The sequence below is a fragment of the Adiantum capillus-veneris genome, chromosome 25 (genome assembly GCF_014529385.1).
Source record: "Adiantum capillus-veneris isolate H3 chromosome 25, ASM1452938v2, whole genome shotgun sequence".
Taxonomy (NCBI): domain Eukaryota; kingdom Viridiplantae; phylum Streptophyta; class Polypodiopsida; order Polypodiales; family Pteridaceae; genus Adiantum; species Adiantum capillus-veneris.
Window position 1 is genome coordinate 18,353,107 of NC_140955.1, and position 18,338 is coordinate 18,371,444.

Here is an 18,338-nt window from a genome sequence, read left to right on the forward strand (position 1 = left end):
TCTCTCTCTCTCTCGATGCACGCTCAGTCCCCTGCGTCGTCGAAGCTGCAGGAGACACTGTTGGTTGAAGGAGCTGTTGCCACGTGTTCGAGAGAGGGGGCCGAAATCCCACCCCCTTTTATAATAGTATAGATATAGATGGGAAAATTGGGAACTCAACCTCGTGTTTCACTTGCACTTTATTGCTCGGAAAAACCAATCGTTTGATCTTTCTTTTCAAGGACCGAGTAGACGAACGAGACTGTTGGAAAACCATGGGGTAGTTAACAAGAATGAGATCTTGATTGCCCACAATTTTTGACATTGAAAATTAAGGTCCATTGAGATTATAGCCCATTTTCAACCGAGAATTTTACACTTTAGTTCACTGCTTTGCCTTTTGGCTGTATAAGACTATGACCATAGTCTTATTGACCGTAGTCTGTATGTCCATCAGCACCAGCAAACCATAACAGAAAATCTGAATCCTTTAGCACTTTTATCCCTCTGCGGAGCGTGGGATTCAAAAAACGCTTGTGGTTCGTGTCTTCCATTTCGAGTTCGTCTCTGTGCAGGGAAACCCTAACGCTCTCATCAAGCTCGCCATCTCTCAGAAACATCGCATTTTTGTTGGTAAGAAGCTCTCTTCCCCGGCTGTCAGGCTCCCCTCCGTTGTTTTTTTCTCGATTGGACTTTTTTTTTTTTGGTTTCTCGTCTAGGGCTAGGCTCCTGCATTCTCTGTTTCACGCTGGGGTTCCTATGGAGTTCGAGAGCCTCTGTAGTGGCGGCCAGACCATGACCCCACCAAACTTTGCATTCGCTTTCAATGATAGCAACTTCTCAGATCGGGTTTTGCGCATTGAAGTAATGGCTGGCTCAGCCATGATGAAGGCAGAGGATGGGACTACTAGTATTGCTGATTGGGCCAGAAACCGGAAACGACGACGTGCGGATGCAAAGAAGGATGCAGGTACACCTGCTTTGTGAATGAGACAATTGGATCAGGTTTTCTATGTCCGCAACCCTGATTGTGGAAAGGGACAATAAGAAAGTTTTGCGACATTTTTTGGACTTTCTGTGCCGGATTTTTAAATCATGCAATATCTGTTATGAATGTTGAAGCTTTATGCATGGCTTTGCAGCCGTGGAGACTGATTTAGACTACTTAGAGGCTCAGGGGGAGCACATTATGGGTGCTTCTCAGCAGGAAGCAGAGGAAGTTGGGCCATTCGATGCCTTGGATGATGAACCGGTAGCGATGGACGAGTCAGCCCCCCCAATCTCAAGTCCAGCAGGTACATATTGTCTTGTCTCACCCATTAGTCATTTAAAATTTCTGCCAGTGGCTTTTGGAGCCTTATTATTTATTCATGATGTGACTACTGCCCCTCGATGCTTTGGTTCTGAAATAAAGTCTACTGCAGCAGAGAGTTGCAGGCTTAACATCCTTTTACGTAAGAGAGCCTCTGGTCTTTTTTAATGGAAAAGTCTGGCTTGTTAAAGATAGTTATCAAATGCCCCGATGAGGTGCAGCTTAAGTATTCTTTCATGTAAGAGAGCCTCTGGCGTTTTAATTGAAAGATGGCTTCCTAATGACATTTGTCTATTGCACCAGAGCTAAGTGTTGTTATGTGTAAGAGAGACTCTGGTCATTTTTAATGGATAAATCGCTTTATCGGGCTTGTTAGAGACAGCTGGTTCCAGCCTTCCAGGTTTTCCTTAAAATCTATAATGTTAAAACACAAACAAGATTCTTTGTACAAGGTGTGTTAGCTCACTTTTCCATGCTATGAAGAGTGAGGTAATAGCCATTATTTTGTTCTTAGTTGAGCTGATTAGGAGCAAGATCTTGACGAGTTTGACCTAGACGCTGAATGTGTATAGTTTCAACCTGGACGACAAAGATTGGAGATTGTGAGCATCTACATCCATGTATTTGACTGGGATGCCACCATCTGGTAACGACATATCGCCAAATCTTGCCCTTCAATGCCATATGGGTGGTCCAGGTTCACATTGGTGAAGAAGATAATTTAGTCTAGGTTGAGGTAGAGGCTTGGTGAGAGAATTTGCAGATGGCAAGATTGTTGATGGTAGGAGTAGGACAACATTTCAAACTGATATGACTTCCTCAACGTAATCGTCAACAAAATTGTGACTTACACATGTCTATATGTGCCATGTGGACATGGTAATACGATGTCTTTGGTTTGTCTTTAGAGTCCAAGGGGTTTAGTTCCGGCGTTTTTGTGAGCATGTTCATAAGAATGGCATGTCTAGACAAGTCCATTTGATTGGCATTTCCATTTCTTGCATAAATGGTTTATGCAGGTGTTTGACTGTTGTTGATACACTTTGGTGGGCATCCGGCAGCATAAGCATATAGATTTTTGGTCTAGGTGAGTCAAGTCCCGTGAATGCATCACTGATTTGTGAGATACTGTCTGAATTATTGACCAAGAAAGCAATCTCTCTCTCAGACCAATATGTATCACTGCTTGATTTTAAAATAATGAAGAAATACCGTCAGGGGTGCCTACTTAAGGAGTGCTGTGTAGAAGAGGAACTCGGCCTCTTCATCTCTCCATTTCTACTCTCTCTCTCTCTCTCTCTCTCTCTCTCTCTCTCATTCTATCTCGTAAACTCCGTCTTTCTTACAATGTCTATGAGCCGAATTCTCTCTTCCTTCTTAAGTTTTTCTATGAGCTGTGAGCTTACATTCATCTTGAGCTGAATACTCTTATCTCACTTTTTCTCTCTCCCGATTGTGCTGAAAATCTTAGGTTTGCTGGCATCTACTGCTTGGAGTGTACCTCCAGCTGATTATAGTGGTATTAAAGACTAGCTAATTGCTTTCACGGTCAATTTGATCTTGATTAGACAATAATTTTTAGTATCTACGGAGAATTCACATGACATCAACAACAAGAGGAGTACGATAAAGGTGAGGAAGATGTCGAGATTGGGGTCATTGATGAAGAAGACATCAATGGCCATGATAAGAATCATGACACAGATGATGAGACGTGGGCTGAGGTAGTCTAAGGTATGTAGAGAATTGGAAAAGTGTGCAAGTCATTCGTATAACAGAGCTTGTAATAGGAAGTGCTATGATTAGAGGATTACACACATGTAGAAGTAGGCGAAGACGATCAAGATAAAGATGACCAAAAAGAGTTCTTGCATCTCCACCTTTTCTTGTCCAGAAAGAAATTGATTTACTCTTCAATCATAACCTATGTCATGCTTCTTGGTGCACCTACCCTTGGCTTGCACGTATGATGCGCTCACATCTATGAGTGTATGGCCATTGGCAGCCAACTGATGGGTCCATTTGCATATAGCCCATACAATTCCGGCTTGACTTGGCTTTTTGGCTTCTCCATATCCTTTGCTCTCCAATCTGCAAAAATCATTCTCCCCTTTGTTATAAGTGAACTTCCATAGGCTACAGCATGCCTATCATCCATGTGCTTTGTGGATATTGGAGAATGTGCATTGACTATAGAGATCTCAACAAAATCACCATCAAGAACAGTTTTCCGATTCCTAGGATTGATGATATTCTAGACTGACTACAGGGATCCTCTTGTTTCAGTAAGATCGATTTGAAGAGCGGATATCATCAGATCCGAATTGCACCGGGAGATGTCTAAAAGACAGCTTTTCGGACGACCTTCGGTTTATTCGAGTTTTTGGTGATGCCTTTTGGGCTTACCAATGCTCCAGCGACCTTAACCGAATGATGGACAAGATTTTTAGAGGGTACAGATCTTTTGTTGGCACTTTCTTTGATGACATTATTGTCTTCTCCAAGGATGAGGCAGAACATAGAGAACATCTGCTACAAGTTGTCACAAAGTGATGACGTGGCGGACAACAAAAACCCTAATTTTTGCCAGAAACCTAAAATTCTTGCAAACCCTAATTTTTGCCAGAAACCCTAATTTTCGGAAATTGCGAAGGCTTTTTTTTTTGAAATGATGAGCAACGCGAATTTTGCTTTTTTTTTATTAAAAAAAGAGAAAAGACTCTAAGAGAGAGAGAGAACTGATGCTTTTTTATTTTAAAAGCTTTTGAGGCTCTGCTTTTGGGCATCCCTTGTATCTTTAAATAAGTGGTGAGGGCTTCACTTCTCAGAGCGTCTGGACGCAGAGTCTGAGAGTGAAACCCTAGCCATTCTCTTGTACTTTGAATTGATTAATACAAAAAGAAATACCGGAAGGGGGGCCCGTCTTTGGGGCCAATATCTCTAGGCACGGAACTCCGCCGGGCCAGTGTACATCTATTGTGATCTGTGACTTTTTTTTGAAGTGGTTATTTGGTGCTGTTGCGGTTGATTCTTGACTTGGAGTGTCCAAGTCTGTTACAGTGGTATCAGAGCACGGCCGATTTCTCTTCTACGAGAAACCCGATCCCCGAATTTTTTTTTCCGCGGCACCTATGGCTTCAGGCAATTATCAGTCGACTCCCTCTGCATCTGGAGATGCGGGCAGGGATCACAACGAAGGTTCCGGCACGGAGTATGGCCCGCCTAGGCCTACTCAGGCGGAACAGCAAGAGATGGAGCGTCGTCAATTGATTGGCGATGCAACAAAGATGATGCTCAATTTTGCCAAGGACCCGAAGATGGCAAAATATATGAACTAGACCTCTTTGGAAGAGGTACAGACAGAGTGGCAGAGAACCACAACACTACTCCCGAAACCCGCTCTCAAGAAACCTTTTGCCTCCAAGAAATATACGGAGAAGGAACTGGAGAACGTGGTTGATGCACAGATTGCTCAGCTTTTCGACGTGCAAAAGAAAGACAAAAAGCACGGCAAAAAGCAGAAGAAAGGCACTGACTTCCCGGGATATTTGGGTCGTCGGTCGACATTCGACAAGGCAAAGAAATTGAAGAAGCGCGTCAAGTTTGAAGACCTACCCAGTTCTTCTTCTTCTTCTTCTTCTGACAATTCTTCTAGCTCTTCAGACTGGAGCGAAGAAGACAGGAAAAGCAAAAAGCAAAGCAAGAAACAAAGCTTTGGAAAGGGCAAGAAAAAGGCAAGGAAGTCTAAGTCTCGCCCAGTGAGTGACAATTCTACTGAGGACTCGTCTACAGACAGCTCAGATTCTGATGATGGAAACTTTTATGCGAACAAGAAGAATTTTTACAAAGCTAACTAGTATGACTTTCTCGAAAATAAAAGCAAGAAAGTCCGAGAGTTTAAGGAAGGTGGCCACTCGATCAAGTTTGATACTTTTTTAGGATACTCAGATGCTTCGAAGGCTTTGTCTTTTATACAGCAGTTTGACATCACTTTCGCGGGAGGACGCTATTGAGAGCACTCCAAGATTCGGAGAGCTGCCTCTTACTTTAAGAGGAATGCTCGTACTTGGTGGTCCACGCTTCTTTTAAACAAGACTGCGCCAGTTAAATGACTGAAATTTAAGAAGCTTTTTATTTCTTCTTGGTTGACGCAAGAATATGAACGAGATGTACGAGCTGCTTGGAACCATCTTCGGATGACCAAGAAAGATACAATCAATGCTTATTGTGAAAGATTCTGGAGCTCTTTTCTACCCGCCTCTTCATTCAAGAAGATCTCGTTCAGAGAACAGATTGAGCGGTTTACCTTGGGTCTACCTACAGAGATCCGAGATCACTGCTTGGAACACAAGTCAGCTTCTATTCATGAGTTGATGAGTCATGTGAAGTGGGGCTTTGCCATTCACTCTGGCAGTCTGACCTACCCCACAGATGAGGCCATGACACAACGAGCAGAACAGACTTTTGGGAATGAAAGTAGAAAAAAAAAGAGCAACCCAGAGAAAAATGATGCACGACCCAAGCTTACTCCTGAGGAGAGAGCTCGCTTCATCAGAGAGGGGAAGTGCTTTGGATGCGGGGAACAGGGACATATCTCTACGAAGTGCCCTAATAAGGCACAAAAAGAATAGAATGATAAAGACGACGACAGGTCTGAGAGTTCGAGAGCGGCTGAGGAATGTGGCAGAAAAGGCAGATAGAAAAGCAGAACTGGTACCACATGGCGTGGGACCTGCACCGAATCCAATGAATGAAAGTACAAACTTTGCCGCTTTTGGGGCAAAGTGAAGGATCAGAAAGCTCTTTTGAAGGAGCCAAGGCCAACTTCTTTTCACTTGGAATTGGCGGCTCGATTTGAAATTACGCCCGATAGACTGACGCCACAGGCAGAGGTAGTTCGACTGGCACCCGGATGGGATGTTGTCATTACACCGAGCATTGGCAAACTTTTTTTGCAATGACAGGGGTGTTCAGGGCACGCGAGTGACGTTCTACTCAGGATCCCTTGGTACCACAAGAACTACGCCGTGGTTGACTACCGGGCCGAGAAAGTGAGTTTGATAGATGAAGGGCTTAGAGATTGTACTTGATGAACTTCAGTTTCTTACTCATTCTTTTGGGAGAGAATTGAACGTTGAATAAAGGTTGAATATGTTTTGACCTGATCAAAAGAACGCCAAGATTTTTCTCGACACTCATGCCGATTGCTTTTCAGAGGGCCTGAAGATCAAACCATTGATCTGATACGTGGAAGCACACCACCGAATCGGCCACCTTACCGTGTGAGCCGAGTACAGAATGAAAAGATTATGAACCCAGTGAAAGACCTCTTGGAAAAGGGTCTTGTCCAGCCTAGTACTTCACCGTATTGCTCTCCAGTGTTGTTGGTTTTGAAGAAAGACGGATCTTGGAGAATGTGCATCGATTATAGAGCTCTCAACAAAATCACCATCAAGAACAGGTTACAGGGATCCTCGTGCTTTAGCAGGATTGACTTGAAGAGTGGATATCATCAGATCAGGATAGCGCCGGGAGACCTCTACAAGACAGCTTTTCGGACGACTTTTGGGTTATTTGAGTTTTTGGTGATGCCTTTTGGCTTAACCAATGCTCCTGCGACATTTAACCGGATGATGGATAGGATTTTTCGAGAGTACAGGCTATTTGTTGGCACTTTCTTTGACGACATCATTGTTTTCTCCAAGAATGAGGTAGAACACAGAGATCATCTGCTTCAGGTCTTTCAGGCATTACGAGATCACAAGTTAGTGATTAATGCAAAGAAAAGTGAATTTTTCCTACCAGAGATACACTTTTTGGGACACATTGTGTCAGCAGCAGGAGTGCAAATGGATCCGGCCAAGATAAAGACTATCCGTGATTGGCCCGACTTGAGAAATGTCCATGAAGTTAGAAGCTTCTTGGGATTGTGTTCGTACTACAGGCGGTTCATACGGAAGTTTGCAGAGGTTGCTTCCCCTTTGCATACCTTGACACAGAAAGGAGTACCTTTTTCGTGGGGACCCACAGAGGTGACTGCCTTTCGAGCATTGAAAGAGAAATTGACTACGGGACCTATTTTGACTTTGCCGGACTTGCAGAAGTCATTTGAAGTATATTGTGATGCTTGTGGTCGTAGTCTGGGTGCGGTCTTGATGCAAGAAGGCCATGTCATAGGTTACGAGAGCCGTTTGTTCTCTAGGCCGGAGATGACAACACAGATCTATGAGAAAGAGCTTTTGGCGGTTATCCATGCTCTTACTCAGTGGCGGCATTACCTACTCGGAGCGGATTTTACTGTCTTTACAGACCATCAGAGTTTGCGCTACTTCTTGTCACAGAAGCAGCTTTCGGAAAAGCAGATGCGGTGGGCGAACATCTTGTCATAGTTCCACTTCGAGATTGTCCATGTGCAGAGACAAAAGAATGTGGTGGCAGATGCTTTGTCTCGGAAACCGTTGGTTCTGGCTATTTCCGCGATACATCATAGGAGCTTCGAGGATATGGTCGATCAGTATGCCACAGATACAGATTTTGCAGATATTTTCACACGGATACGGGTTGGGGAGACAGTAGCTGGATACTCCCTTCGGGAAGGCTACATGATGAAAAAGACTATGTTGTGCGTTACACAGCCGTTGAGGAAAAAGGTTATGAGTGAATGCCAGTGTCCACCTTTTACGGGTCACCGCGGCATTGCTACCACTATGAAAGGGGTAGAGAGATACTTCTTTTGGCCGTGACTCAAAAAGGACGTGGAAGAGTTGTGCGCAGTATGCCAGAAGGTCAAGTTTGACAGGCATAAGGCACAAGGATTGTTACACCCCTTTACCCATACCCACCCGCCCCTGGGAAAATATTGAAATGGATTTCATTTTTGATCTCTCGAGAACACAGAATGATCACGATGATTTTCCGATTACATGGCACGTCTGAGACGATTGTCTCTAACAGAGACCCCAGATTTATGAGTTTGTTTTGGAAGGCAATTTGGGAGAACGTTGGCACGGAGTTGCAGTTCTCGTCATCGTTCCACTTGCAGAATGACGGGCAAGTTGAGATTGCCAATTCAGTGATTTTAGATTTATTGAAGTCTTGTATCTCGGATCAGAAGACTCAATGGGAAAAGAACTTACCTTTGGTGGAATTTGCCTACAATAACACGATACACTCTTCGACGGGGAAGACGTCATGTGAGATTGTTGAAAGTGCTGCGAAGGTTCCATCCTTCCTGAGCACGAAAGATTAGATATTTGAAGCGGATGAATATTCGCGAGATTTGGATACGGCTTTTGCCAAGGTTCTCGAGACTTTGCAGGAGTCTCAAGAACAACAGAAAAAGGCAGCGGATCGCCACCGTCGTGATTTGAAATTGAAGGAGGATGATTAGGTGCTCTTACGTTTTGAGAAGGCACGCCTACGAAAGAAAAAAGGGAAAGGAGAGGCTTTTTCCAAAGCTTAGTATGCGATACTACGGACCTTTCCAGATTACTGAAAAGATAAATGATGTCTTCTTCCGATTGAAACTGCCAGATACTTGGAGGATTCACAATGCATTGCATGTGAGTCTCTTGAAACCTGTTAAGGGTGATGTGCCTGATGATGGGGAGCTTGATGAGCAACCCGAAGTGGAAGAAAACGAGGAGATCCTTGTTCTTGAACAGATTTTGACACATAACGATACCTAGAAAGGTAAAGTCCGAAGGCGGGTTCTTGGTTAAGTTCAAGAACTTTCCTGCATTTGATGTGAAGTGGATGGAGGAGGAGGACCTAGCAGATACTCCTCGGATTGTGAAACTTTACCTCGATGTTTTTGGTTTAGCATAGTCTACTCCAAACGGAACCCAGAATTCAGCTTGGCCGGAGATCTGGAGCAGTGGGATGCACAAGAGGGGAGTCACTCCGCTCCTTTGTCAACAGATGCCTCGATTTTGATACTAAAGTCACTGATGTCTCTTTGAGCTTCAGGGATACTGAGAGCTGACAGTATTCTGCTGGATGACTTTATGAAATGGAATTCGTGATAATGATATTGATTTGTTCTTGACTTCTTGTGAGTGCAGGAACTGATAGACGAAATGACTGCAGCATTTTGGTCTGATTGATCTCGAATAGACATGGTTGCAATAGGGGTTAGTCAATCGGACATCGATGAGGTCCCGATTGGACCTAGATGTGATTGCTAGCTTCATTGCCGATAAATCACGGTCTAAGATCTGAATGAATGTTGAATGTCATGTGATGTCTGGTGATGTCCTGTGATGTCGTGTGATGTGACTGTCGATTTTGTACATGTGCTAGATATGTGTTCCTAGTACGTAGGTACTAACAGTCAGTGTCTGCTAAGACGGTTTATGGCTTTTGTCGGTTTTGCAGGCGTAATCGCGGTCGATTACAATGCTTTCAAGAGGGGGGTATGTCAATGCTTTCAAGAGGGGGGTATGTCACAAAGTGATGACGTGGCGGACAACAGAAACCCTAATTTCTGCCAGAAACCTAAAATTCCTACAAACCCTAATTTTTGCCAGAAACCCTAATTTTCGAAAATCGCGGAGGCTTTTTTTTTTTTTGAAATTATGAGCGACGCGAATTTTGCTTTTTTTTATTAAAAAAAGGGAAAAGACTCTAAGAGAGAGAGAACTGATGCTTTTTATTTTAAAAGCTTTTGGGGCTCTGCTTTTGGGGATCCCTTGTATCTTTAAATAAGTGGTGAGGGCTTCACTTCTCAGAGCATTCGGATGCAGAGTCTGAGAGTGAAACCCTAGCCACTCTCTTGTACTTTGAATTGATTAATACAAAAAGAAATGATCTGTGACTTTTTTTTGAAGTGGTTATTTGGTGCTGTCGCGGTTGATTCTTGACTTGGAGTGTCCAAGTCTGTTACACAAGTCTTTCAGGCATTGCGGGATCACAAGTTGGTGATCAATGCAAAGAAGAGTGAATTTTTCCTACCAGAGATACACTATTTGGGACACATCGTCTTAGCAGCAGGAGTGCAGATGGACCCGGCCAAGATAGAGACTATTCGTGATTGGCCCGAATTAAAGAATGTCCATGAAGTTAGAAGCTTCTTGGGCTTATGTTCTTCCTACTGGTGGTTCATTAGAAAGTTTACAGAGGTTGCTTTCCCTTTGCATATGTTGACTCAGAAAGGAGTCCCTTTCTTGTGGGGATCCACAGATTTGATTGCCTTTCAGACATTGAAAGAGAAGTTGACGACAGGGCCAGTTTTGACTTTGCCGGATTTGCAAAAGTCATTTGAAGTTTATTGTGATGCTTGTGGTCGTAGTCTGGGTGCGGTCTTAATGCAAGAAGGCCATGTCATTGCCTACGAGAGCCGATTGTTCTCAAGACCGGAATTGACAGCACAGATATATGAGAAAGAGCTTTTGGCGGTTATCCATGCTCTTACTCATTGGCGACATTACCTACTCGGAGCCGCTTTTACGGTCTTCACAGACCACCAGAGTTTACGCTACTTCTTGTCACAGAAGCAGCTATCGGAAAAGTAGATGCAGTGGGCAAACATCTTGTCACAGTTTCACGTCCAAATTGTCCACGTGTAAGGACATAAGAATTTGGTGGCAGATGCTGTCCCGGAAGCAGTTGGTTCTGGCTATTTCCGCGATACATGATAGGAGCTTCGGGGATATGGTCGATTAGTATGCCACAGATACAGATTTTGCAGATATTTTCACTCGGATACGGAATGGGGAGGTAGTAGCTGGATATTCCATTTGGGATGGCTACTTGATGAAGAAAACGATGTTGTGCATTACACAGCCGTTGAGGGAAAAGGTTTTAACCGAATGCCACTGTCCACCATTTACGGGTCACCGCGGCATTGCTACTACCTTGAAATGTGTGGAGAGATACTTCTTTTGGCCGAGACTCAAGAAGGACGTGGACGATTTTGTACGTAGTTGCTTTGTATGCCAGAAGGTCAGGTTTGACAGGCATAAAGCACAGGGATTGTTGCAGCCTTTATCCATACCCACCCGTCCCTGGGAAAGTATTGCAATGGATTTCATTTTTGATCTCCCGAGAACACAGAGTGGGCACGATGGTATCTGGATTGTTATTGACAGATTTTAGCAAGCAAGCTCATTTCATTCCAATGGAGAAGACAGTCAAGGCGGATCACTTAGCGAGACTGTTCATTGCCCAGATATTCAGATTACATAGCATGCCTGAGACAATTGTCTTTGATAGAGATCCCCGATTCACGAGTTTGTTTTGGAAGGCTATTTGGGAGAACATTGGCACGTGGTTGCAGTTCTTGTCATCTTTCCATCCGCAGACAGATGGGCAATCAGAGATTGCAAATTCAGTCGTATTGGATTTATTGAAGTCTTACATCTCGGATCAGAAGACTCAATGGGAAAAGTATTTGCCCTTGGTGGAATTTGCCTACAATAACACGATTCACTCTTCGACGGTGAAGGCGCCATTTGAGATTATTGAAGGTGCTACGAAGGTTCCACCCTTCCTAAGCACGAAAGATAAGATTTTTGAAGCCGACCAGTACACACGGGATTGGGACATTGCTTTTGCCAAGGTTCGGGAGGCTTTGGAGAAATCTCAGGAAAGACAAAAAAAGGCAATAGATTGACATCGTCGCAATTTGAAATTAAAGGAAAACGATTGGGTGCTCTTACGTTTTGAGAAGGCACGCATGAGAAAGAAAAAAGGAAAGGAGCGGCTTTTTTCAAAGCTTAGCATGAGATAGTATGGACCTTTCCAGATTTTCGAAAAGATAAATGATGTCTCCTTTAGACTGAAGCTGCCCGATACTAGAAGGATTCACAATGCTTTTCATGTGAGTCTCCTGAAGCCTTTTAAAGGCGATTTGCCCGATGATGGGAAGCCTGATGAGCAACCCGAAGTGGAGGAAAACGAGGAGATACTCGTTCCAGAACAGATTTTGGCACATAAAGATAGAAAGGTAAAAGGTAAAATGATAAGGCGGTTCTTGGTTAAATTCAAGGACTATCCCGCATTGGATGCGAAGTGGATGGAGGAGGAGGACCTGGTAGATACTCCTTAGATTGTGAACCTTTACCTTGAAGCATTTGGTTTAGCATAGTCTATTCCAAATCGAACCCCGAACTCAGCTTGGGCGGAATTTGGTGTAGCGGGTATGGGAGTCGCTCCACTCCTTTGTCAACGGATTGCCCCGATTTTTGATACTAAAGTCTTTAATGTCTCTTTTGAGTTTCAAGGATACTGTGAGATGACAGTATTCTGTTGTATGACTTTATCAACTGGAATTCCTTATAATATGATACTGATTTGTACTTGACTTGTTTAAGTGCAGGAACTAATAGACGAAATGATTGTAGCATTTCAATTTGATATATCTCTATAGACATGATTGCAATAAGGATTAGTCAATCGGGCATCCGAGAGGTCCCGACTGGTTCTAGATGCGATTGCTAAATATGTTGCCGATTAATCATGGTCTGAAATGGAATGATTGTTGTATGTGATTTGTCATGTGATGTCAAGTGATGTCCTGTGATGTGACTGTCGATTGGTACATGTGCTAGATGTGTGTTCCTAGTGCGTTGGTACTAACAGTCAGTGTCTGCTAAGACAGTTTATGGCCTCTGTCTGTTTTGCAGGCGTAATCGAGGGCGATTACAATGCTTTCAAGAGGGGGGTATGTCACAAACTGATGACGTGTCGTGGCCCTAGACAAAGGGGCAGCAGAGGAACACCCACACACCCGGGTTGGCCAGCTCCCGAAAACCCCGCAGAAATGCTGACGTGGCATGCCGTACAGCCTCCCGGATTTTGCGGCGCGATTTCCGCTGACAGGTTGACGTGGCTGAGCGTACGGAATTCAGTGATTTATGGGCAGCAGTACGGAAACCTGCTTTTTGCGCAAGAGAAACTCTACGCAAGCTTTTGGATAATTTGCTTTATTTTTGCAAGGCTTTTGAGTGAAAGCTTTTGGGGCTCTGCTTTTGGCATCCCTTGCAATGAATAAATAATTGGTTTGGGCTTCCACTACTCAGAGCATCCGGACGTAGAGTCTGAAAGTGAGACCCCACCCACTCCCTTGTACTTTGAGAACAGATTAATACAAAAAGAAATACCGGAAGGGGGCCCTGTCTTTGGGGCCAATATCTCTAGGCACGGAACTCTGTCGGGCCGTGTCGAATCAATTGTGAACTGTGAACTGTTTTGAAGTGAATCTCAGCTGTGTCGCGGTAGAATCTTGACTTGGAGTGTCCAAGTTTGTTACACCCTTGGCCATGAAAAGCAGTTACATGAGTTCTAAAAGCATCTGGTCCAAAAGTAGGCTGCGCTAAAGCAAGAAATCCGTACAGCTACCACATGGCACTGTCAGCGCATATTGCGGGACTGTCGGTACAGTCTGCCACATTAGCATGTCAGCGCGTTTTGCGGGGGATCCGTACAGTAGTGCCGCGTCATCACTTGAATTTGCAAGAGAGTTGGAGAATGTGTGTCATGCTTTATTTACTGTCTTTAGGTCCCCTGGGCCCCATCGGACGCGGTCTCGTAAGCTGGCTAGAAACTTCTGCTTCTTCTAGTGCTATTGCTTCTTCTCTTAGCGTTTAGGCTCCTTGGCCGGGATCTGCAGGTTGGCTCCGTTCTTCTGTGGCTTGACACGTCAGCAATTTGTGAGAGAGTATCTCCAGCTGATTACAGATACGGCTCATACAGGTTCATAAACTCACATAGTGCAGGTGCACTCACAGGGTAGCCACTGATTTAGGGAACTCGAGGCCACCTATTTCCCATTAAAAGCCCCTTGGCCTCTCTCATTCACTCATATTTTCTGGGCGCCATCTACAAGCTCTCCTGTCTTGCACTGCATCACCCTCCAGCCTAATACCGAACGTTTTTAGGCTGCTCGCCCCTCTCTACTAGATCTTCATCTTCAGCCTGCAAGTGCTCCCATGCTGCAGCTGGAATGACTTGAATTTGACTTTTTGAGAAGCTGTTGCTCAGGTCAGTGATAAGACTTGCCTGCAGGTAGGAGGCTAATCTGCCTACTAAGCAATGCGTGAAATGACTGTTGTTATCAATTTCATATCCTTCATCCTGAATTCCCTTCTTTCCCTTGTTTGCACCATTTATGGTATTGATGTAGTTCCTTTGACTTCTGTAGGTGACGATCAGTCTTCCTCAGATTGTGCACTTGTTGTGAGGGTCAAAACCTTGCATGTCAGCTCTGCTATACTTGCTGCAGAAAGCCCTTTCTTCTACAAGGTAATGCACACTTCTTTTCTTAGTATGATCTCATGCCATTGAGTCTGATATGAGGTATCTTGAACAATGCAGCTTTTCTCAAATGGTATGAGAGAATCTGAGCAACGAGATGTTACTCTGCGGACTAGTTTATCTGGTAAGCTTACATGGAGTACTTAGCTTAAAAGCAATTATTCCCTTGACTGGTCTCAATCTCTCGAATGTTATCTCAATTTGCAGAGGAGACCGCTTTGATGGATATGCTCCAGTTTATATATACGGGAAGGCTGCAAGCTAATTCTGCGTTGTCCTTACTTGATGTTCTGATGGTTGCGGATAAGTATGAAGTAGCGTCTTGTATGCGGCAATGTAGCAGGCTTTTACGGAATCTTCCTATGACACCGGATTCTGCTCTTTTGTATCTTGACCTGCCTTCGAGTGTGCTGCTTGCAGATGCGATGCAGCCATTGACAGATGCAGCCATGAGTTTTCTTGTTTCACAATACAAGGACATTTTGAGGTGATGAAACCTGTATTATTAAGCATTGCTCCAGTTTTAGAAAGTCTAGAAATTTCTAACACGGTGAGATTTGAACTGCATGCAGGTATCAGGAGGAAGTGATGGGTCTGCCGCTTGCAGGCTTAGAAGCTCTGCTATCGAGCGATGATCTGCAGGTCCCATCAGAAGACAATGTGTATGATTTTGTGGTCAAATGGGCCAAAGCTCATTATCCCAAAGCAGAAGATCGGAGGGAGGTATTGGGGAGCAGGCTAGTGCACCTTATAAGGTTTCCCATGATGTCGGCAAGGAAACTCAGAAAGGTGCTAGCATCTTCCGAGTTGGATCATGAAGTGGCGTCATCTACCGTTCTGGAAGCTTTGTTTTACAAGGCAGAGTCTCCTCATAGGCAGCGGCAGCTAGCATTGGAGGACACACGGTGCAGGAAATATGCAGAAAGGTCTTACAAATACCGCCCCGTGAAGTTCTTGGAGTTTGAGTACCCGCACCAACAGTGCATTGTCTATCTTGACCTGAAGAAGGAAGAGTGTGTTGCATTGTTTCCGCAAGGGCGGGTATATTCTCAAGCGTTTCACCTTGGTGGCCAGGGTTTTTTCCTTTCGGCTCACTGTAATATGGATCAACAGAGCTCGTTCCACTGTTTCGGGTTGTTTCTAGGTATGCAGGAGAAAGGCTCTGTGAGTTTTTCGGTTGATTATGAGTTTGGGTCTCGCCATAAGCCCAACAAAGAGTTTGTTGTCAAATACAAAGGTACGTACAAGTTTACTGGTGGGAAGGCGGTTGGATACAGGAATCTTTTCAGTTTGCCTTGGACATCATTTGTTGCTGATGATAGCCCATACTTTATCGACAACATCCTTCATTTACGAGCAGAGCTTATCATAAAACCGGAGTAATAACATGGCCGAGTTGAGTGCGACGTGTACAGTTGTTCCCATACTCATCTTGTGTGCCAAAAACTTGGTCACTGCTGCCGCCACAAGAACTGCTGGCAGATGCTTACATTCGACTTCATCTTTGCTTTGGAAAGTGGTTTTCATAGTGAAATGCGTGTCACCGCCGGAGGCACCAAGAGCTCTTTTTATCAGAGAGTGTCATGAAACCAACATGAATCTTCAAATCTCTGTTTTTTTTTCAGGTCAATTTTCAGTTATTAACTATTGTGACGTTTCAACAGCTTCTGTTAGTATCAAATGCTGTAGATCGACATCTCATCGAGTTCATTTGAATTCCGTCTTTCGCGGGTTTGTGTGTTTGTGATGATCGAGAACTTCTGGACGACGGAGTTGTAGTAATGCAATTTCACGTCATAGATTGTTAGAATGCAGTCTATTGATACTTGTCGTATAGTTGCAGCCCCGTCGCACCCTTTGGTTTCTTCAAGCCTCTTATGGTCCTGGCTGTGAAAGCTTGTGGAAGTTATGGTTATTTTTGAATGGTACCTTTGTCAAAGACAATAGAAAGGTAGAAAGCCACATGAGTATGTATACAAAGCATAGAGTTGGAACTGAGGCTGTTATTGTGCATGTTTATGCAGGTAACAGGCATTCGGTGTTATGTATGTTTCTGGGCACCTTGAGCACGTGTAGTGGGTTGGCAGCTGTGCTGATATCGTACATTGGATTTCAGTATGCATCACATTGGATACCATGTTCCCAGTGCCGTGGCTTAAGTTTTCTACTCAGTTGCAAGAGGATTGTTGAATTCTGTCCGCCATAATCCTATTTGCATTGGTTGTCCTCATCGAAAACCGCAATGGGTGAGCATTGCCTAGAAGGTTTGCATCCGTTAGAGAATGGCCAGGGACCTAGGGGAAATTGCAATTGGAAAGAGGGTGTGAATTGCTATAGGTGAGTTAAGTATTGCGCACGAGGTCTAATGATTGTAAGAAAATTTTGACAGACTAAAGGTGAGTTGCTGAGAAGCAAACCTCTTCCCACTCAAATTGCCCCTCTGTTTCAAAGTGCTTTAGATTGTGTGAAGGCTTGTTTCTGGTTATTATGGATGCCAGGAGAGAGAGGCGCTGGTGCATGCTTGTTTCATGTTAAGGGCTTCACTAGAGTTTTAACTTGCAGTACAAAATAGGTTCTTTGGTGGTCATCCGTATGAGACGAGCTTGTAAATTATTCTACCAGCAGTGCTGCTAGTTATGAGAATGATTTGTACAAGTAGTAAAATATTTAATAGTTCTTGGAAGGACAAAATAATCTCGAGGATATGAGCCATTCTATCCCTTTAACAACTTGCCACTTGGGTGATATGTTGCCGCATGTCTTGTATCACTTACTTTTCTGTTATCTTTTCAAGTCATGATAGCATGCATTTTCGATCGTCTCATGTATTGTGGGTCTTTTTTTGATGTTATGTAGGGTTCATGTTCGGCAAGGTGCACATGGTTGAAGAGATGAGTAAACCATCTCTTACTCCATAGCTCGAATCTCCTATAGCATCCTCAAAATAAGTACATTATATATTTCCTCTTGCTCTCAACAATGGTCTTAGCCTGCTCTTCTGCGTCTTGCCATTCTCGGCCAATAAACTCTTGGCAGTGTTGCTGTACTGAACAATGCACTTCAAGGGACATGTGCCATGTCTTTAAGAGCATAAATCTTGTGGCACAACGCCTTCTTGGGCCTGAGCCAAAGTGCAAAAAACATGAGAAACTGCTTGCCAATAAATTTTCAATAGTCCTAAGGGCTAATCCTTGTACATTATATTGACAAAGATTAGTATGGGTTATAATCCTTCCAGAGGATAATGATGGAGTACCTAAGAAAACTTCAATAATATGCAAAAGAAACATCTAAACGGCGACTCGGAAAGAAAGACTGAAGCGCGCTCTCTCTCCCCATGTTGCATGCCGACCACTTGTGGAGTTCTCTCTCTCTCTCTCTCTCTCTCTCTGTGCGTGAGTGCATGCCTCTGTGTGTGTGTGTGTGTGTGTGAGAGAGAGAGAGGGCAAAGGCCTTGTCGCTCAAGAACTTGTAAAGGCCAGGGCTTCCCGCAGACTATTGTGCAAAGAAGCCATGTAGAGGCTGCTTGGGTGTTAGTAGGAGAGAAGGCAAGGTGTAGATAGGAGGAGGCATGTGCGTAAGGAGATACGGCATGCGTGGAGTGGGGGGGATTGAGAATGCAGGCATGGGCGCTGTGGGTAGGATGGATGGAGGTATGGCGAAGGCGATGGTTAGAGGGAGCACCTTCGACGAAGAGGGAGGAGAGAACAAGGGAATCTTTAGACTAATGGATTTTTCAAAAAGTGTACCAGTAGTTGTACTATGCTTGCATTACAAATCCTCAACATGCTCA

The 18,338-nt window shown here is 44.1% G+C and overlaps 1 protein-coding gene and 1 long non-coding RNA gene across 3 annotated transcripts; both read left to right on the forward strand.

Moving 5' to 3' along the window:
* Nucleotides 1-419: 419 nt before the first annotated feature.
* LOC147424507 (BTB/POZ domain-containing protein At2g46260-like) lies at nucleotides 420-16,067 on the forward strand. 2 transcript variants are annotated; one of them, XM_086499421.1, is made up of 7 exons: nucleotides 420-612; nucleotides 705-949; nucleotides 1,122-1,274; nucleotides 14,433-14,533; nucleotides 14,606-14,669; nucleotides 14,753-15,032; nucleotides 15,118-16,067. In XM_086499421.1, the coding sequence occupies exons 2-7, from the start codon at nucleotides 739-741 to the stop codon at nucleotides 15,926-15,928; spliced, it is 1,620 nt and encodes a 539-aa protein (XP_086355547.1). In that variant the 5' UTR covers nucleotides 420-612; nucleotides 705-738; the 3' UTR covers nucleotides 15,929-16,067. The 2 variants fall into 2 exon arrangements, with proteins under 2 accessions (XP_086355547.1, XP_086355546.1); XM_086499420.1 differs by having other exon boundaries at nucleotides 421-612; nucleotides 699-949.
* A 231-nt stretch (nucleotides 16,068-16,298) lies between these two features.
* Nucleotides 16,299-17,042, forward strand: LOC147424508 (uncharacterized). The gene is made up of 2 exons (XR_015186330.1): nucleotides 16,299-16,496; nucleotides 16,570-17,042. It is a non-coding gene; the product is annotated as an uncharacterized LOC147424508 (long non-coding RNA).
* Nucleotides 17,043-18,338: the final 1,296 nt, after the last annotated feature.